This window comes from Sycon ciliatum, chromosome 4 (assembly GCF_964019385.1).
Source record: "Sycon ciliatum chromosome 4, ocSycCili1.1, whole genome shotgun sequence".
NCBI lineage: Eukaryota > Metazoa > Porifera > Calcarea > Leucosolenida > Sycettidae > Sycon > Sycon ciliatum.
The window spans coordinates 27,450,214-27,470,924 of record NC_088646.1 but is presented as its reverse complement, the minus strand read 5'-3'; the positions used below and the strand labels follow the sequence as shown (position 1 = coordinate 27,470,924).

The 20,711-nt window shown below is 50.6% G+C and overlaps 3 protein-coding genes across 3 annotated transcripts; 1 reads left to right on the top strand and 2 right to left on the bottom strand.

Moving 5' to 3' along the window:
* The first annotated feature begins 248 nt into the window (after positions 1–248).
* On the top strand, positions 249–7,324 carry LOC135815395 (uncharacterized). Its single transcript, XM_065328686.1, has 3 exons — positions 249–1,675; positions 3,863–4,063; positions 6,542–7,324. Exons 1-3 carry the CDS (start codon positions 992–994, stop codon positions 6,941–6,943), a joined length of 1,287 nt encoding a protein of 428 aa, XP_065184758.1. The 5' UTR covers positions 249–991; the 3' UTR covers positions 6,944–7,324.
* A 185-nt stretch (positions 7,325–7,509) lies between these two features.
* On the bottom strand, positions 7,510–19,877 carry LOC135815394 (uncharacterized). The gene is made up of 4 exons (XM_065328685.1): positions 19,458–19,877; positions 17,004–17,613; positions 15,821–16,453; positions 7,510–8,511 (listed from the first exon to the last, which is right to left on the bottom strand). The coding sequence occupies exons 1-4, from the start codon at positions 19,459–19,461 to the stop codon at positions 8,097–8,099; spliced, it is 1,662 nt and encodes a 553-aa protein (XP_065184757.1). The 5' UTR covers positions 19,462–19,877; the 3' UTR covers positions 7,510–8,096.
* LOC135815393 (mucin-19-like) lies at positions 8,939–15,318 on the bottom strand. The gene is made up of 2 exons (XM_065328683.1): positions 14,158–15,318; positions 8,939–13,508 (listed from the first exon to the last, which is right to left on the bottom strand). Exon 2 carries the CDS (start codon positions 13,484–13,486, stop codon positions 9,458–9,460), a length of 4,029 nt encoding a protein of 1,342 aa, XP_065184755.1. The 5' UTR covers positions 13,487–13,508; positions 14,158–15,318; the 3' UTR covers positions 8,939–9,457.
* Positions 19,878–20,711: the final 834 nt, after the last annotated feature.

Here is a 20,711-nt window from a genome sequence, read left to right as displayed (position 1 = left end):
GTCAAGTCCCTCATCACAGACGAAGATTTGGGGAGAAGGAAAAAAAGCCATGAAGTCATTGCTTCAAGTGTAGAGTGGGCCATGGGCCATGGCATGGGGTGACACTGGTCACTGCGCTACACAGTCACTGACAGACGTCGTTCGACGCGACAACAGTCTGTACCGTGTACGAGAAGCGCAAGCAACGATAGCAATGGGCTTCCACCACTACAATCATGTTACGATGTAGTCACTGCACAGCCACTGATCATTTTACCTAATATCGCCTACCTGCACAGCGTGTTCTTGACCGGGCCGGTCTGGTGCTAGAAGAAGGAAGAGTAGAGTTGCTGATTATCTGCCACCGGAGCACGGCGAAGAGCCCCAACACTGTACTGTCACAGGCAACAGTGTCGGGTTGGTTGCGTTTCCCATCCATTCCGTGAAGGCGAGACAGATTTTAGCGGCCCGGGCCCGCCTTGCCAAACAAAAAGATTTTGTTTGATTTCCAGTATAGTACTATACCGTCTAATGCCCATAATAATTATGCACAGATAATGACTGTGTCCAGAAACTCAGCTTGTATGCTCTAAGTGTAAGGCAACACCGCTAGATCCGCAGTTGGAGTGAGAATTTAGCGGTCAGTGTGGGAGAAAACAAAAAAACTGAGTCAACAACTACAGATCTCTCGGGCGCATGGTGTGCGGCCGGGCAAGGAATGGATGTAGAGCAGACGGATCAGTAGCAAGAGGCGGCAGTACACTAGCTGCACTGCCTGTGCAGAGGCGAAATCTCGCAGCTCCTTTTGTGTTGAATTGCTACACTTGCAAGCACTGATAGCAACAGCGCCTGGTCCTAGTGGAAAGAAGTGTGTCCTCAGTGCCAGGAGGTGCAGGGAGGTGCAGGAAGGTGTGGGTGATAGTGGAACAAGTATCCAAGCTAACACTGGCTGTTAGCATTGTGCTGTGCACGTGGTCCTTGAAACACACTCAGTTCTAGACCCCAGTTAGGCATGGACTTGCTGAAACTCCCAGGCAACGCCACGGCGCCTAGTCCGACAACTTCGTCCGACCTGCCGACCATCGACCTGCAAGTCTGGACAACGGACCTCGCTGTCGTGTCCAGTGTCGTATCGTCTCTCGGCTCTTTTGCCATTCTCTATTTCTTCCTGAAGTATAGCGACATGCGCACGACGTCGCGTGAGATCTTGGCCTACATCTCGCTGAGTGACATCATCGGCAATGCCATGGTGATATGGGGTGTGCTGTGGACCAGCGCACATCACAGCAACGTGTCGTCGGATAACATACAGTGTCAGGTGCAGGCCACGCTGCTCATATGCGTGGGCATTGCCGAGTACCTGTGGACGTGTGCGCTGGCGTTCTACCTCTTCGTGATCATCGTGCGCGAGTCGGCCTGGGGCAACGCGCGCTGTCCCAACGTGGTGCACGCGGTGTGCTGGGGATGTGGCTTCGTCGTGGCAGCATTCGCGTACGGTTTCGGCAAGACCGGGGTAGATGTGCAGGCACGCAACACTGCACAGTGGTGTATCCTGCGCGACGCCAAGGATCCTAAAATCGGCGGAGACCAGGCCTACATCATGTGGTCGTTCCTGGTCGGCGATGGCTGGAGCTTTCTGGCCATCATCTGCACCATCACGTTCTACGTCATCATCAAATACCACATCTATAAGGAGGTAAGCTGTACACCCACACTACACTACACTACACCCACACACACTACACCCACACACACTACACCCACACACACTACACCCACACACACTACACCCACACACCCACACTACACCCACACTACACCCACACACACTACACCCACACACACTACACCCACCCACTACACCCACCCACACTACACCCACCCACACTACACCCACACACACACTACACCCACACACACTGCACATGATACATGGTCATGGTCTAGTCCTACGGCTGAACCAGTAGGCATGCATGATCTCACGTCCCTCAATGCAGCCATGTATTATCTGGCATCACCTCATCTGCATCTCATCTCATCTGCAGTTACTATGGTTACATAGAGGCTATTCTGATGCTAACCGCAGTAGTTAGTTGTAATAATTATCTTATTTATCTTGATGCTGTGGTGGAGTTCCCTTCGGTATCAATGCGGGTGGCAGACCCCTCAAAGCGTCAATAGCGGCACTTTCAGGTGATGTGTGAGGATTGGCGCAAGGGTATGTGGAGCATTGCAGATCAACCACCATCCTCCCCCCCCCCCCCCCTCCCCTCCACACCCATAGCTTACTCTTGGAATTCAATAGAATTATCAAGGCCTGTACCCGTGAATCAATAAAATTCACTGGTTTGGGCTCTAAATTTCGGAATTGTTTTCAGAGGAGCCACCCCAACCCCACGAGTAAACTGTACTTCAGGTGGCTGACCATACCACCCTAAAATACCTTGCAACGACCCTGGCTGACATTGTACTATCAGCACTGACTGGGATTGGAGGTATAGGATGGTGGAGGAGGGGTCGCTAGGTATTACCCATCTCATTACTGAATGGTGGAGGAGGGGTCGCTAGGTATTACCCGTCTCATTACTGAATGGTGGAGGAGGGGTCGCTAGGTATTACCCATCTCATTACTGGATGGTGGAGGAGGGGTCGCTAGGTATTACCCATCTCATTACTGAATGGTGGAGGAGGGGTCGCTAGGTATTACCCGTCTCATTACTGAATGGTGGAGGAGGGGTCGCTAGGTATTACCCATCTCATTACTGAATGGTGGAGGAGGGGTCGCTAGGTATTACCCATCTCATTACTGAATGGTGGAGGAGGGGTCGCTAGGTATTACCCGTCTCATTACTGAATGGTGGAGGAGGGGTCGCTAGGTATTACCCATCTCATTACTGAATGGTGGAGGAGGGGTCGCTAGGTATTACCCGTCTCATTACTGAATGGTGGAGGAGGGGTCGCTAGGTATTACCCGTCTCATTACTGGATGGTGGAGGAGGGGTCGCTAGGTATTACCCATCTCATTACTGAATGGTGGAGGAGGGGTCGCTAGGTATTACCCATCTCATTACTGAATGGTGGCGGAGGGGTCGCTAGGTATTACCCGTCTCATTACTGAATGGTGGAGGAGGGGTCGCTAGGTATTACCCGTCTCATTACTGAATGGTGGAGGAGGGGTCGCTAGGTATTACCCGTCTCATTACTGAATGGTGGAGGAGGGGTCGCTAGGTATTACCCGTCTCATTACTGAATGGTGGAGGAGGGGTCGCTAGGTATTACCCGTCTCATTACTGAATGGTGGAGGAGGGGTCGCTAGGTATTACCCGTCTCATTACTGAATGGTGGAGGAGGGGTCGCTAGGTATTACCCATCTCATTACTGAATGGTGGAGGAGGGGTTGCTAGGTATTACCCGTCTCATTACTGAATGGTGGAGGAGGGGTCGCTAGGTATTACCCGCCTCATTACTGAATGGTGGAGGAGGGGTCGCTAGGTGTTACCCGCCTCATTACTGAATGGTGGAGGAGGGGTTGCTAGGTATTACCCGTCTCAATACTGAATGGTGGAGGAGGGGTTGCTAGGTGTTACCCGTCTCATTACTGAATGGTGGAGGAGGGGTTGCTAGGTAACGTTATTACGTGTACCTGTCGCAGTAGAGAGCTTATGTGAACAACATCATCGTGTATGCTTGTATATAGACTATAGAGTGGCAAACCAAAGCTTGTGATGTCACTGCATACAAAACAGTCGAGGTAAGAGTGCACTACACCACCGCGGGTATGCATGTAGTCAAGGTTAGGAATAAGTTCCGAATAACATTAGCCGTTGAAAGTGACAATATAATATATTCATGCTCCTGTGTGTCACCTGATCCACCTGGCCAGAAAACCAACCGTGGCACTTCATTCATGGTCACACGTAGCGCTATGTCGGCTGCCTCCACCGTTGACCGTAAACTCACCTGGATCCCAATCATCTACTTCCTGCTGCACATCTGGGGACCCATGCGCACCATTTTCTCCCTGAGCTCAACCAACGACAGCCGGTCGCTGTCCCCGGGGCAGCAAGTGCTGCTGGCACTGGAGGTGAGCAATGTTTGCATGGTTGACACATACATGATGCACATGCACTCCTAGCAATGTGTGCTGGGATTACACCATACAACAGCTTGCAAGGCTGAAGAATTGATCGCCACTTTTCAGCCTGGTCTACACCACACAGCTATGAAGTGGCTTTTCTGGCCAGTGAATCCCTACTTTTTTGGTCTTTTCATTTTTTCCCGCGCACATCACACCACATACTCCGGCATGCACTGGCTGTTGGTAACCACCCCGGAGAATGTAAGAAAGGTCAGGAGGAGTCTGAGAAAGAGAAGAAAGATATATGTGTGTATGCGTGTGTGTGTGTGTGTGTGTGTGACCATAATCGGCGGGAATCGAACCCGCAACCTCTCGATTGGAAATCGCTGCATATACCACTGCGCCATATGTGATGCGCACGTAGATGTGGTTGTCATCCAACCATTCCAACTAGCATTCTGGTAAAGGTCACTGAAGCTACACTTGTAGGCAGCAAGTCTTTTCTGACAGCGATGGTGGCGTCGTGTTAGGGACCTGTTGAATGAACAAGCTCGACTGGCTATGTAGACAAAACAATTGAGCAAGTTTACTAGTATTTGTTGCAACACTGAGAGTCATGTCGAAGATCATTAGACAGCAATGGTAACTAAGTTAGAGCTGGACATCGTGAGTGCGGTACTCATCACCTCACTATAGGTGGCTGTGCGCTTACATCATCAGCTGAGATGCTTTGGCGAAGTCACCGCACAGCGATGCACTGGCTCAAAACAAAACCAAGGCAACTGCCAGCTCACGCTGTCACATGATACATAGCGGCGCCCATAAGTGGGTCCGCTGACTCACCACCATCATTACATGACATTATTCGCATAACCTCATTTGTTTCCCCAATCAAAGCCAGGGACCTAATCAGAGATAGACTTGCTTGGGAGGAAAAGTCCTGGATTGCTGTATAAATATTAAATATAGCAATGAACACTGACCCTACTAGCTGCATACACAAAATACTTGAATACAAGTCCTGTTACTTCAAAGTACATGTACCAAAGGTTGTGCCGTCGTCTGAGGCCTCAGTGGATGGCGGTGAAGGAATGCCGCTTCGTATATGGTCGTGTCTTCTCCCACCCTGGAGATTTTAAAAAGAGACATTCCCGCTTCTGCTTTGTCTGACACCGCTATCATGTGTGTGTGTGTGTGTGTGTGTGTGTGTGTGTGTGTGTGTGTGTGTGTGTGTGTGCGTGTGCGTGTGTGTGTGCGTGTGTGTGTGCCAGCTAGTTCGGTTGGTGGGTACACTTATGTCAGATAGTGTTGGGCCTGTTGCCAACGGGCTCGGCTGCTTGAAGGTGTATTGTTGTACAGTCAGACCTCGCGTATCCGGTCCTCGTTTATCCGGTCCTCGTTTATCCGGTCCTCGTTTATCCGGTCCTCGTTTATCCGGTCCTCGTTTATCCGGTCCTCGTTTATCCGGTCCTCGTTTATCCGGTCCTCGTTTATCCGGTCCTCGTTTATCCGGATCCCTCGCCATCCGGAAGAAAATCGCTGGTTACCGATGTGCAGCATATGTTATGCATACAACATAACCGGACCTCGCGATCCGCATACCGGTGCATGATTTTGTGTACAAACTGGTTAAAATGTGTACAAAATGCTTCGTCGTATCCGGTTGCATGTGGCTGGCTAGCGCCTGCAGAAGCTAGTATCAATGAGTTGTACAAGTAAATGAGGTCCTTGACCTGCTGGGTGTGTGCGGACAGCACTCAGTTGCATGCACTTGTCATTTTTCTCGCTTGTTTTACATACTGGGCACGCTAGGCGTACTGCATAGGACCCGTCTACATGTATGTATGATGTCACTGCTTTTGACATGCCACATGCATATTCAGTATGTGTGTTCAGTTATCCGGTTACCTCGCCTATCCGGATGTTTTTGTGGAAAACAGATGTGTGCGGTTAAGCGAGGTCTGACTGTACCTACCACCTTTGTTGGTTTCAGGGTTCATAATATACTTTCTATTTGAAGTATACATACCTGTTAATCATGGACTATTTCTGGATAGATAAACTCTTGTGTAATCAATGGTGCTAGTGAAGCTTTTATCAGATCCACTCTGATTTAGCCACCCACACTAGTACCAAGTATTACCTTCACTGGGGGCAGGGGTACCTGCAGTTGGATCCCGGGACGGATACCCTGATGCCGTCAATCCTTTTTCTGCACCTTGTCCTCACCCACTTACTGAGGTGTGGTGAGCCCATAAGTGGGATTATTTCAAGTCCACCCTAGATTGGGGATTTCAGGGGGTGTCGGCCGTTGGGTGGTTCAATGGCCAATTGAGTCATCTTTCCAAGATTCCTTTTGAGTCTCTCTCCCCTCTCCCGGGGAGACCCACGTGACCATTTTTGGCAGGGAGCAAGTACAAGTGTGTGTGTGTGTGTGTGTGTGTGTGTGTGTGTGTGTGTGTGTGTGTGTTTCTCATTCTCCAGACGTTTGGCGACTGCAGTGAAGGCCTGACGAATGGTGTTATTTTCATCCTTTTCTCACCGAAGCTTAGACAACGTATCAAGTCGTTCCTGGCGTTGTGTTTATACCGCTGCTGTGCAAGGCTTAGACCACAGAAGAGAAGGCAATCATCAAATCCCCGCGTGCCTCAATCGGAGCAATCACGTCTAATCCGTGGTACCATCAAATCGACATATGCTCAGGAGTCAGATAGCCAGTCGCACTCCAGGGGGCAAGAAACAGGCGATGCCTCTGTCCAGGCAAAGCGCTTTAACCCTAACTTGACTGGTCTAGGTAATCAGCTTGGTGAGCGCGATGTCGCTGATGATGACGACGGCGAAATGACTATGTCAGTCAACACCGAGCGGAAGTCGTTCGCTATATGAATGCAAGAGAACTGTGGAACAGGCAATGTGACTGTAAAACCTAAACCCCCACTGTTGATGATTAGTTGATATCCTATCCCTGTTCTTGAGTGAATCACATTGATTTAAAAAATGTTGCTGACCATATTTCGATTGAGACAACAACTAGATCAATACGTATAGTACTCTACTCTGCACAGATTGTCTCTTTCTTAGACTAGAGGTGACACCGTGACATTTTTATAGTAGTAGTGAATGATAACCAAATGACCGTCTTTCCTCCTTTTGTAGATTGTTGTAGCTCAAGTATATATCAACTTTGAGGCACTCAGCTCTCTCCAACGTTTCCATTATTTTTATTCAGGCATACATTTTACTGTACCGATGTAGGTACATGACTGATTGTGCTTCGCTGTTGCATGCCAATGTTTGGCAGTGGTCACCCCCCCCCCCCCCCCCCCCTCCACACACACACACACCAACACACCCTCCCCGTGACTCCGTCTCCACTCAGTTCATAACAGTGCAATCCCAGATTGATACCCAGCGAAGCAGCAGGCAACTTCCACTGCATCCTCACACCGTGCCCAACACCATAGAGAACATGATTGTATAGAAATCAGAAAGATTGAGATTCACACAAAGCGACTCTCAGGAATTATTTCCAACAATACCCGGCTACACTCCTTGTCACTGACGTCAAACTGGTTTCTCATGATCAGCAACCGTAGGCTATTCTATGCAGAGCTATTGAATTACTGGAACTGTCATCCAATCATCCCTGAGTCATTGAATTCACCCAAGCAAGGAGGGAGACTTCTCCCGGCGCATGCATAAGGTGCTTGAGCAGAAAGAGAATGGTTAAAATGATTTAAAAGCACAGAATGCCGGTGCTGATGCGGGCTAGATATTTCAAGTTCATCAATTTTAAGTAAACAAGCGTTTCTGAGACAGCAGTTATAGTTAATATAGCTATAGCAACAAGGACGACTAATTTCACTGTAAGCATACATGTAGACATTTAGGAAATGCAATTACTGAGTCCTTGCTATAGCTACATTCATCAATTTCCCTCAGGAATGGTGACTAGTAGAGAAGACCGAGACAAAACGCTCGGCATGCATCTAGTAACTGTTCAGCAAGCACTTTGTCTACTCTGTCATAGAACAGTTGTCTACTCTGTCATAGAATTGGGACGTGAATTAGTTGTGCTATTGTACCCTGCGCTGTTTGTGGACCCAATAGATGTCGTTGAGGTGGGGCGAAGCTGGCGGTTAGGTTTGGGGGTTATGGGTCGTTTGGGTGGCGGTTGACCAAGCGGATATACAATAGTATCGCCTTCCTCTGTGACACTTTCCGTTCGAAGTCTATTACCCGGCAGTGCGTCGGCGTCATCCGCGCACAATGTTACCTGCAGCGATGGCGTCAAGCTAGCACGCCTGTCTGTCATCTCCTGACGCGCGGACACAGGGGTACAGGAACCGCTGTCCCTGTCCTTGGGTGACTTGGCCCTGCTGATGGTGTCCCGGCCGGCCGGCTCGGTGTCGGAACGCTCTGGCGTGGAGCGGGCCAGCACCTGCTCAAAGTCACTGCAATCCGGAACATGCACAGACACATGGAGGAACACAGAGAATGACATCATGATGAGTCATAGACAAGCTCTGATAGATGACCCATACATTGAACAGTGGATGTCAACTGTCAGTGCCCACAATATTATTAAAGTGTGTTCATGTAAGGTGTAAAGGCATAGTGGTGGCCTGCGGAAGCGAAGGCTATAGCTTGTGTGTTTCTGAACATTCAAGTGATGCTAACGCGGATCCCGCGAATATTATTATTATTCATGTAAAGCAAAACAATGGCTATTCACACAAGAAGACCATTGATTCAGAGACTCGGTACCATTCACGAGCACAAAGCCTGTTGAAAACCATAATCTACAATATTCTCTCACGAAGCACAAAGAACTCCCCCAACATAGATCTCGCCAGCGTACGCACACCACACTGAAGTCACTTTCATTGCCAGACGACACTGCGGTCTGGAGCAATCAAGTTCAGTAGCATGGTTCCACAGTGTGGTATACATTGTGATCATCCATCACACTTCTAGAAAGCACCAGAAAAACACATACCGGGCACAGTATGCCTATGGAAACACCAACGACTTGCGACAAAAAAAGGTGCAAATGCCTCTAACTAAGCTTGCTGCTCATCTCTGTGTAGTGCAGTGTCGGGGACTAGTGGAGATGGTGGTGGTGGTGTACTGAAAGCTAGTTTGAAACTCAAGAATTATAATACAACAGTGTAACGAGGCTACTGGTATGGTGCTACTAGTACTCCGAGGTTCATGCACAATCATCACGAGTCAGGCAGCATGATAGATGGTGTGTTAACCATGTCAGCATATGTACAGGGGAAGGGGTACTTGCAGCCTAGGATGTTAAAAAAAAGGGGAAACTCAAGATTGAAATCTTTCATCATATCAAGTGCTGCTTAGCAGCTTTTACTACTGGAAATTGTACTTTTAAACTGCTCAACGCCGTGGGAGCGGTACAGGTGTGCGCATATTGTCTTGGATATGTCCGGCATTCCCCAGTGCAGCCAGGCCGGGGTTGACCTCAATGTCCCTCATGCGCTGCCTTCCAGCGTAATCATCCAGCAGCTCGTCTTCGGAATTGTACGTCGGTATGACGGAGCCAGCAGTTCCGAGATGACGTCGCCGCTGGAGCATGGCTTCCTCCGTGTACTCATCCCCGGACGCGTAAGGTGCAATTTGTGAGCCTTTTTCGTCCATGGCATCATCGTCGTCGTCGTCGTACACGCATGGCCAGTCACAATCTGATTCAATCTCCTCTGGGATGGAAACTGCTTGCCACACATCGTCACTCTCCTCCGGCTGGACCTGACCTAGGAAGCCTAATCTGGCTGATCGACCAGATTCACTGAGATGATTGCGTTTGCCGTTGGCTTCATCCCGAGTTCCTCCAGTATCGTCTTTGATGCGTTCATAATCGCTGTCCTCGTCATCCTCATCCTCATCACTGATTATCTGATAGTCTTCCAGGTCTGAATCTGCCATTCTTCTGTACGGGCCTCTGCTTTGCCGGTGGGTGCAGGCCGCGATAGCCCGATCTCGATTCACTAGTGAATCCAGTGTGTTGGAAGAGACTGCGGGTGGCAATTCCGATACAGTCATGCTTGACTGCCGTGTATCCTCTGCTGTATTGTCACAGCTGGTCCTCATGCTCTCGGAACCTAGAGAGCGGGGAACTGATGATGAGCTGGAGTCCTTGCGCGGCTTTCTGCGACTGGAGCGTTTGCGATGCCGAGACTGCGGTGGCGACTTTGGTGACTGTGGGCATTTTCGCGAAGAGCCATCCGACGATGTGTGTTGCTTGTCTGGTGTTGGTTTTATAGAGGGGCTGCACTCCGGTGAGTTTGCCACTTCTGCACTGCGTATGCACACGTCCACTGCCGCGGCGGTCTCAGCATCTTCCTGGTGAAGATTGCAACTATCTTTAGTATGAACCATACTCACTCTTCCCGCACCATGCAGTGTTTGCAAGCTATCCTGTAATGCGGGTACCTGATGGCCAGAAAGACTCTGCTGCTCATCGTGAAGTGGAACAATAACCTGTGGAACTATTATGGAGGACTGCGTTGACGGTTTCTCCATCACTACGTACGTGTCATGGCCATCATCATCATCGGCAGGTTGATCGTGTAGCACGTGAGTCAGAGTCTGCGGGGCGGTCTCATTGGCACCTGATGGCAGGTAAATACCACTACTGCTAGTCCGTGATGCTTTGGCAGACGTTATCATCTTACTGATAGTCTGTGATGCTTTGGCAGACGTTATCATCTTACTGCTAGTCCGTGATGCTTTGGCAGACGTTATCATCTTACCGAGAGCATCTCTGCCCAGATTGTCAACATCCATCTCTTGGGAAACCGTCATTGTCACGTACACATTACGATCTCCACAAGGATGAGCGATGGGTGGCTTTCCAGCCTGTCGTTCTGGTGGCGGAGTACTGCTAGTCTCGGGTTGTGTTGAACACAGGCCTACACTGGCTGTTGAAGAATGGTGTGATCGCCCCACAGGTGATTCCTGCACACTTGCTGCTCCATGCACCAGAGGATCGACAGTGGCTGCATCGCAGACTTTACTCTCTAGACAGTGCTCTTGTTTGTCCTCTTTGCCCTCATGTGGCACGCCAGCCTCACCACTGCTCTCTACAGTTGCTGTGGAGGCGGGCCGGGAAAGCCGGAGAGGTAGACTGTTTTGTTTGTCGCCTTCTGTCCCCTCATCTAAGCCTTCGACGCTGGCAGTGATGTGTGCACCTGTGCGTGTTGCTTCTGCCTTCTCGGTGGCTAGAGGAATACTTGATTCACTTGTACTTGGGACTGACTGATTTGAGTGGCTATCACTTCCAAGTGTTATGACTGAAGGATGATGCCCTGCACCCATGTGTACATGTATATCGTAGTCTGTGTGCAGCCTCTCTGCTGGTGACACTGCTGCATCAGTCGATGTGCTAGACACCCGCCGTCCGCCATCCTGTGGGATAGTCATCCGCCGTCCACCATCCTGTGGATAGACAGAAGTCCAAATGTTGCCACCACTTGGCGGACCGTCCGCCTTGCTGCCCGTGCCAGGACTTTGCCCGTCTTGTCGCGGAACTTCATCGCCGGACATTGTGTCATCATTGTGATCAATCAGATTGTCACCAACCCTACGCCGTGCAGCTTCCTCCGGAGTATCTACACCGGCTGTCCATGAAGACTGTGCAGTCACACCGGTGACATCGCTGGCTTGGTCAGTGTTGGCACGATCTGCGGACACACTGCCCACAGCAGAGCTCAAGCCAACATCAGTTTCCGCCTTCTGATCGTTGCGCACGCCTGGGTAAGACAGGAGCCTTGGCTGATGCAACACGTAAGAGTAGGTCTCATTTGTGCGCTGTGCACCGGCCGGCGGCTGTGTTGGCGAGTCTAGAGGACACTCGTAGTAGGGTGGTTCGTGGCCGACGCCGTACTTTCGTGTCGGAGAGCCGGCGCTGGAAGGTGCATTGCCCTGTGCGCTGGGAACCGGTGCGGCTTGCCTGCACGCCATCGCGTCGTTAGAATCAATAGGGATATCGTAGTACATGCTAGACCCACACTGCTGTCCGGAATCTCCAGGTGTGCATGCAGGTGAGGCCACACTGCCACTTCCCTGAACACCGGTGCTACTCAGCAGTATGTGTTGGCCAGAGCTTGACGACGTATGCTGCGCCGATGGAGGAACATCAGTATCTGGATCCAGGCATGTAGCAGCACTTGAACCAGTGGTGGTTGCGCTTCTGGTTGCATCATCATTGCCGGTCACTGCCGCATGGCATGGTGTGTTCTGGGCTGACACTGCTGTGTGTATGTCAGCATGTGTGTCATCTGTTGCACTGTAAAGCAGTGTCGTGTCAGCTCGCAGCGGTGGCCGTTTTCTGATGGACAAGCAGTACTCCTGTGCTTTCTCCGCTTGCTCGGCAAAGTGTGCGGACACACTATGGGTACACACGCCGTCACCATCGTCCACGCCAAGTTGTGCAGCATACGGGCGCTGGGGTGTGCTAGCGTGGGAAAGTCCCAGCGCACCTGCGTTCCAGTCGCCGGGTGAGTAGAACTCGACGCCGGTGACTTGATCATCCCGTAGAAATGACGCTGGCATCACGCCAGCAGACCTGCTGCCAGCACTGTCCACTCTAACAGAATGTTCACTGGGTAGTTGTGGTGGTAATGAGTCATGTTGTATTGGCAACGGGGCATGTTGGCTTGGTAGCGGGGACTGTTGTCTTGGTAGCGAGGCCTGTTGGCTTGGTAACGGGGCCTGTTGTCTCATATCAATGGCAATGTGCATGAGTGATGAAAGTTGCTGTACGGGCCACGTTGCTCCAGTCATCTCCCCACTGCTACTAGCTGTATGTTCTGTGTGTGCTCTCTGTCGTTCCATCATCATCACGCCTGGTAGTGGGGTGGGACCGGGTGCAGCCAGTGGAGACACCGGGTGCTTAGCGGACACGGTGTGCCTGACCGGGTCGGTGCTGGCCTCTTTGGACTGAAGTGAGTCCACCAAGAAGCTCAGAGCAATCTCATTCTGCTGGTGGTGGGCTGTATTGCTTCGGTGGCTGCTGGTCAGTGACGAGGCCGGGATGAGAGGCTGAGATATGAAGTCTACATCCTCATATGAATGTGGTCCGTCGATCTGTGCTGGTGGTGTTGCGCAACAGCGCAGTGACTCCGCGTTACTGCCAGCCAGGCTTGAACCCAATACCTCCTTCGTTTCGGGTGCAATACCTTTAGCTGCCTTGTTCGACTTCTCCCTATCGCTGGCATCCTTATTCTCGGTGAGGGGTTGCTTACTGGCCGCAAGCGTCTTTCTCAGCCTTTGGTTGCTAATGAGAAGGTACACGACGAGGAATAGAAAGAGCGGGACGAGAACGGCAATGACTACACCCATCACGAGTGTGTAGTAGCTGCTTGATAGTCCAGTACTGGGCGTGTCCGCAGTGGCGTTAGCCTCCATGACTTCAGTTTCAATGGACTATCTGCATGTAGACAGAAATACGGAAGCACGGAAGATAGAAGATTGGCATTCAAGACCTGGTCGGTATTGCATGACTACTCGTACACCCAATCTCTCCACTTGGGAAGGTAGTTATGCTGGTGTGGTGGTAAGGTTAGGTGTGTATGCTCCCAAAAGTTTGCCTCCTACGGCAGCACAAAGTGGCAAATCAACAGCAGATCCAGACCCTGGAGTTTCACCTGCATCAGTGTATGTTCATGGTCACAGCGGAGCAACCCAGGCAACCCAGGCAACCCAGGCACCGGTGCATAGGTCTCATGTCATTTAACTGCTGAAAGTGCATGTCTTCAATGGGAGGTGTATCCAGTACTATTGCAACACATGAAGAATTGCACCGGCTCTAGCAATTATAATAATCAGAGGCATGCACATGACCCCCCCCCCCCCCCATATCAAGCAGTATACTGTGACCCTGGACCGCCATGTTATCTGACCGACAAGATATTGCTGTCTGCCATGTTTTGCCATCACAAACCTACCAAGTTGCCATGTAACAAAGGAAAACTGAAGAGGTCTTGTGTCCGGACCATTCACTGAACAATCATGTTTGCTACATCACATTGTGTTCACGGCCAGGCTGCAGCTCACGGGTAACATGTGTAACTTCTTACCTGACAGTGCTGTTGGTATCTCCTCTCCCGGTGCACAACTTCAGGCAGCTAGTTCTGGCCGATATCCACCTCCATTGAATGATCTCTCCCATCTCCAACTGAAGCACCACTGCAAGAGCCTCCTTGCACAGAGAGCACAGGCTCACATAGTGCATGCGGACTGTGACTTCCGGAAGCTAACGCTTGAAGCAGCACACGGAGTGGCTGAGAGATTCTTTTGGGTTCTCTGGAAGAGAGTGTGAGCTGCGTTGCTCCATAACCCCTGGAGACGGCAGTTGACATCCTTGGTATTGTCGTTGATGATCCCAGGTAAACAGCAAGCGGTCAGCGCTACTGCCGACAGATTGTGCTAAGAATATACACAATGTGACACCGGGCGGTCTTGGCTGACAGCAGAGAGGACAGGCAGGACATGTCATGACAGCTACATACGTGTGCTTCAGCTCCAAGTCCGGCCCGTGGAGCAGTGACAATACACATGTGCAGCGAGTAAACGGCCTTCTGAACATTCAATGAAAACCGATTTGGGCTCTACATGGGGAAAGGCCACATGTTGCAGGAACGACTGATACAAGTACATGTAGCTATCACTGGTCATGAAACCGTGGCCTAAATCTGCTGCAGTTATGCTATTGATATCTGCACAACAGTGCGCTGTAGTAACATTCATCATCAGTTTATTGATTTACTTTTTGAAAAACGTAAAAATGTTTGGCACCTATGAAATCAGGGGATGGCCCACGCCTGGTAAAAAAAATATGCCGTCAGTACAAGTACACAGCACAACCTCATCACATTCTCTCTTCTCCACTGAATGAAGCTTCTAAGCAGGAGTTACATTCCAGGCGACACTGGCATGTGCCACGCGCCCGTACAGCAGAGGGGCGGCGCAAGCACCCCCTCCTGCACTGAAGCCCATGTACCGGAATAGCTGCAAACGTCACCGGCCAAAGTCACTAATAACCACATGCATGAAACATCACAGCTGTTAACAGAGCTGCTGCAAATGACCACGGCGATATGCAGAATCCAATGTCAAACACAACGCACTGGCTGAGGAAAGAATGTACCGGGTGAACAACCACCTCAAGCATAGAAACTTGAGACCGGAAACAATCCCCTGGCAAATAGGTTCTCCATTTCACGGAATAGCAGGCCTGACTGGCTGGCATGTGATGAAAAGAAAAGGTGGCAAATGATTTTTTTCGCTTTCCCTGATCGAATTTGGTGACCCTTCATCGTCCAAAGACAATGGAGTGGCGTAGAGCACCACCTGTCTAAATCCCAATCAAGATCACATGACATGTGTGTGCTGAGCGACAACGACATTGCAACAATCAACAAAACACGTTTTATTACGAATCAAGCACACGCCTTAACACGGATATCCACATTGTGAAGAAAAAAGAGGCTGAGAATTTCCACGGCGAGCGATGCAATGCGCTACCAAACGAAAAACAGGGCGGTGTGAGAGTGATTGGTTTCCTCAAAACACGACGTCCCATGAACTAAGCAGTGACTTGTGTACAGAGAGTGTTGGCTGCCACTTGGGCAGACTGCTTGGACCATGTACATGCCCAATAGTGTGAATACAGCCAGTGCACTGCGATGCACACTGAGAGCACATCCCAGGCTGCGGCAAAAGAATTGCAATCGGACTTACATTGCCAGCGGCATTTCCTCGTTGTCGCCGAACGTGGAGCGCACCTTCATGGATTGCGGGGGCTTACGGGCCAGACGCACGGCATCCTCAAACTCGTTTTCCGCATTCACACGCACCACAGCTACGGTGGCACCGCGAGGCCCGCCTCGCTGAATTCCCGGCGATGGAGTCTTGTTGATCGCAGCAACATCACTCTGGCCTTCTTCATCTGTGTGTCCTCGCTGAGTGGTTTCAGGTGCTGCTGCAGCGTCGCCTTGGAATGCAGAATCATCAGCACGAAACGCTGTCTCTGCTGATTGTTCGTATAGGGGCTGCACCGTAACCGAAGTACTTGGTATTGGTTCTAAATCCTTCATAGAGCCCACCACAACGTCATGATCAGCAATTGATGCTTTTGTCTGGGATCGCTCACTTCTCGATGTGTCTGACCGGTTTTTATCCCGTTCCAGCGTCGACATAGCGGTGATGGCGGATGCAACCGTGGCATCGGCTGTTGTTGAGTCTCTCACCACTAACTCGTCATCGTCTTCATAGTCCGCAGCAGGGTTGTGAAAGGTGAACTTGGGCTCAACGTGCATCTTGGAGAAGTCCCGGTCATCGCCGTAAACCTCTTCATCTTCACGCATCTGAAGTCTGCAATGAATCACAAATAAACAAATGAAGCCGATGTCACTCCAGGCACTACTGTACTAACTGTTGCACATTCTGAATCACCGGTGCCTTGGATATAATTATTATTAGTGTTGGACAACTAAGGATAACTTGTTAACCTTTGCTTCAGCATCAACCCTACCCATTCCGTATTTTATTGGCCACTGGTATACAATGCGCACAGAGGTTACTGGGTCCACTTCGTAAGGTGAGTCGTGGCATAATGGCATGTCGGATAATCAAAGTAGCACTTTGCTCTGTGGATCTAAAGGGGAAGTTTAGCCAAAAATCAAAAACATCCGGGACTTGTTGTCTTCTGGGCAACCGAGTGAGTTGGTACTGGTACGAGGACGAAGCTGCAGCGTTCAGTTTGTCCTATAATTCCAATCGAATCTGTGCACCTCCACCGAAATGGGAATAGTTTAAACCTTACTGGCAATAACTTATAATATCACCTTGAATTTCCTTTCAAACACCCCTGCATATGTATTGGTATAATTGGCATTACATGCTGCATGTGGAGACCACTCACCGCCTTGCCCATAGAATGAGTATGACTGCTACGGTGGTGAACAGGAATAAGCCAAGAACAGTGCCGAGAACAATGGTTGTGGTGTCGTCGACCCTGCCCGCAGCACTGCTGCTAGTGGGATTGACTGCGGTTGTGACGCCGCCCATCAGTGTACTTGTGACGGTGGACGCTACACTGGTAGGACTAGTGATGTTAGCAGTGTCACTGCCGTTACCGCCACCGCCGGTAGTAGTAGTAGTAGTAGTAGTACTGGCTGAGCTGGCAAGGCTGCTCATGCTTGGCAGTGGTGATGACGACGTGATGCCAGGGCTGTCTGATGTAGCACTGGTGCTGCTGCTGGTGCTGGTGGCGACAGAGCTGATGCCAGTGACCACGTTGCCAGCACTAGTGATGGCGCTTGTGATTCCCGCCGTAATGCTGCTCAGAATGCCGCTGCTGCCCGTGTTTGTTGTGGACGTGGCAGCACTGGTCATGCTACTGCTGCTGCTGCTGCTGCTGCTGCTGCTGCTTGCTGTACTCATCACCATGTTGGTAGTAGTGCTACTGCCGCGTGTAGTGATAGACGCTGCAGCAGTACTCGTCGCCATTATTGTTGTAGCTGTGGCATTCGCTGTGCAAGAGAACACCAAAACACAGAAACACACACACTTGTAAACTAATGAACCTATCCCTTTGAACCCATGGAATTCGATCCCCATGCAAATACGCCTTTTGCGCCGTGTTCCCTGCAATGATGGGTCACATGCACTGTACAGTTAGTTGACTGCTGTTACCGCAAAGGTCAATTGTACACAGCACTATGTACAGCGCAGTCCTATACTACCACAAAAAATGTGTGAGGTGACCACTCTGACAAGGCAATCACCTGTTTCAAAGGATAAGTCTGCCGGATGTGATAATTACGCCTCAGAGTACCAATCTGATACGACAACCACCTGTTCCAAAGGATCACTACAAGGACTTAGAACAGGGATCAGCATTTCCAATCAAATGACCTTGGATAGGGGGACCATCCGCACATTGGGGGTAGCACTATTTGGGGGTTCCCTTGATCGGGTTGCCGCAGACAGCGAGCACTGCACGCACACAGTGCTACATTTTTTATTACACTGATACTCAGTGTCACTGTGCAGCTGACAAACCTCAGCCAGAAGCTGCTGCATGTGGGCCAGTCGAAGTATTCAGGTGACTGAAGGTTGAATTACTGGTGATCACACAATGCATCCCCCTAATCCGAGCTAGGCACTGCACATCGGGGGGGGGGGGGGGGGGGGGAGGGGTATGACGGTATGACTCAGGGAAGCCGGGTCAAGCTTGTGGAGCACGTCCTGGCTGTCTCATGCAATCCCTGAGAAACATCCCAAACTGGTCTCAAACCATGTCTATCACTTCAAAAGACAGCCCACCCCAAAGTTATTGTCCCTGTTGCGCTTTGTCTTGGGGTGTTTCGTCTTGGGGGTGTTTTGTCTAGGGGTGTTTTGTCTAGGGGTGTTATGTCTAGGGGTGCTTTGTCTAGGGGTGCTTTGTCTAGGGGTGCTTTGTCTAGGGGTGTTTTGTCTTGCGGTGTTTTGTCTTGAGGGTGTTGGGGTTTAGGGCTGGAGTCTGGGCACTGGCTGACTGCTCAACTGCTTCCGACAGACCTGGGACCATGGTGACAGTGTCAGTCCTGTTTTCAAATATTCCAAGGTAGTAAACCGACACAATGTCAATGACCATGGCACAGCTATATTTCGTGTCTGACTTCTTTAGGAGACTGACTGCCTTCCGTAGGCATCACGGTTTACCTTTGGAGAATCCTTGAAATAAGATGTCAACGTAAAGGCCAATGTCAACCCTGGTCTTAGCTTGTGACTGCGGCCCGCGGGGGTTGTGGGTTTCGTAAGTACACACAGTCATTACTGCATTAGGCCACGGTCGGTCGGTGACTCGGTGGTCTTTATTTAGTCCCCAGCGGGGCCGCCCCTCTCCGCTCAGGGTGAAGCTAACATCACGTGAGTCGGGAAATAGCGAATGGTCACATTCCCGGGAAGCTTCGTGTACATACGGCGATCGTTTAGCGAACAGTACAAACAAACATGACCCCGTCGAGCAGTCATTGTTTTCGGGGCCATCGCATACAGCGACTTGAAAACACGGGGTAGTCTCCTCTTGTCCCTATTCCACGTTGGGACGTGTCAAGCATGGCAATCGGCCATGGTGTGAGCCATGGGTGGGGTTGGCGGAGCAAGGTAATGACTGAATGAGAGCTGCGGGTTCATCCCACTCCTCTCCCCTGTGCTGGTAGACCTACACGCGCACTACGGAGTACGGTACACACAGTGAGACATAACACATAGTGACATAGCCTCAAACTAATTCCAAGTCAAAGGCACATAATCATGATTATCATGATTATCGGACATGACTGTTATCATGGTAATGATGTAGGCAAAACGCACATCGTCATTTACTCACCCATGGCTCCTCGTCCTTGTCCTTGCGTTGTGCTTCGGACTGCGTCGGCCGGGTTTCACTAGGAACGCGAAGACGAGATCCAGGCGGCACGTACCATGGACAAGCCAACCCGGCAGCCAACACTGCCGTCGGGCAACGTAAGATCGCTGATTCCGTGCCTCCGCCGCTGCACCGGAAACAGTCCGTACTCGGAGTCGGACCCTGCGCGAGTCACTGCTAGCTTTCCCCGATGACAAGCAAATCTAGACAGTGACGGAAACGCTCGCTGATGACTTGTCGCCGCTAGGGTCGAGTCAGCTGGCGACGACGACGACTTTACTTTGCCACGCTTGCAAGGTATCCGGTAAAAGTATGCAGATAACTGTTACTGGATACCAACACTGGCACCAGGATGGAGGATGGTCTTTGTTTCCGTGCGTCCCGACCCTAGTCGACTAGCAAGCCAACTAGGCATGCACGCATGGTCAGCTGCCACATGTTGCACAGCGAGCGACGTTGCGTTGGATTGCTGCTGTAAACTACTTGCCATTTTTATTGCACTCTGCTGGCACAGGAGTGCCGATGACCACAGTCAGTTACTACTACTTACCGGTTTATGGTTGTAGTCAGGAGCACTACGCGTCCTCGCCTTGTAACATGCTGTCAAAATCGAAAAACATGTTAATACTTACTAGTACTACTAGTGTAGTAGTATGCCTTTCCGCAAGTGTCGCGTACAGTAGATCGGCGCAACCAAGCACACGGCGCAACCGAGCACACGGCGCCGCATTGCGAGGCCAAGACCCGGGCCGAGTGCGCGTGGAGAGCCGGGTGGGGTTAGACTCAGTAGTGTGTCAGTACTGTACAACTACAGGCTCGTTGAGACTGTTGTCCGGATTTCCATGTCCACGACATGTCGACAGTAGCTCAGTACAGTGTGCATTTACATGGACAATGGCATTATTTTATGGCTCAACCAGGACGTCGTATTACCATGATTACGACTACCTGGTACAACCCTGTTATGTAGATTTACATCGTGTTCCAGACGGTTGTATTCACACCCAACTGCCTGCCTCTTCCTTTTCACTTTGTTTGTTTCCCTGGTGGCTACTAGTACATGTACTAATCACTTTGCGCTCCAACTCATTGCAACTGAAAGCTGTACAATGTAGTTACCTACACCACACACACACACACACACACACACACACACACACACACACACACACACACGTGGCACGCACACACACACACACACACACACACACACAC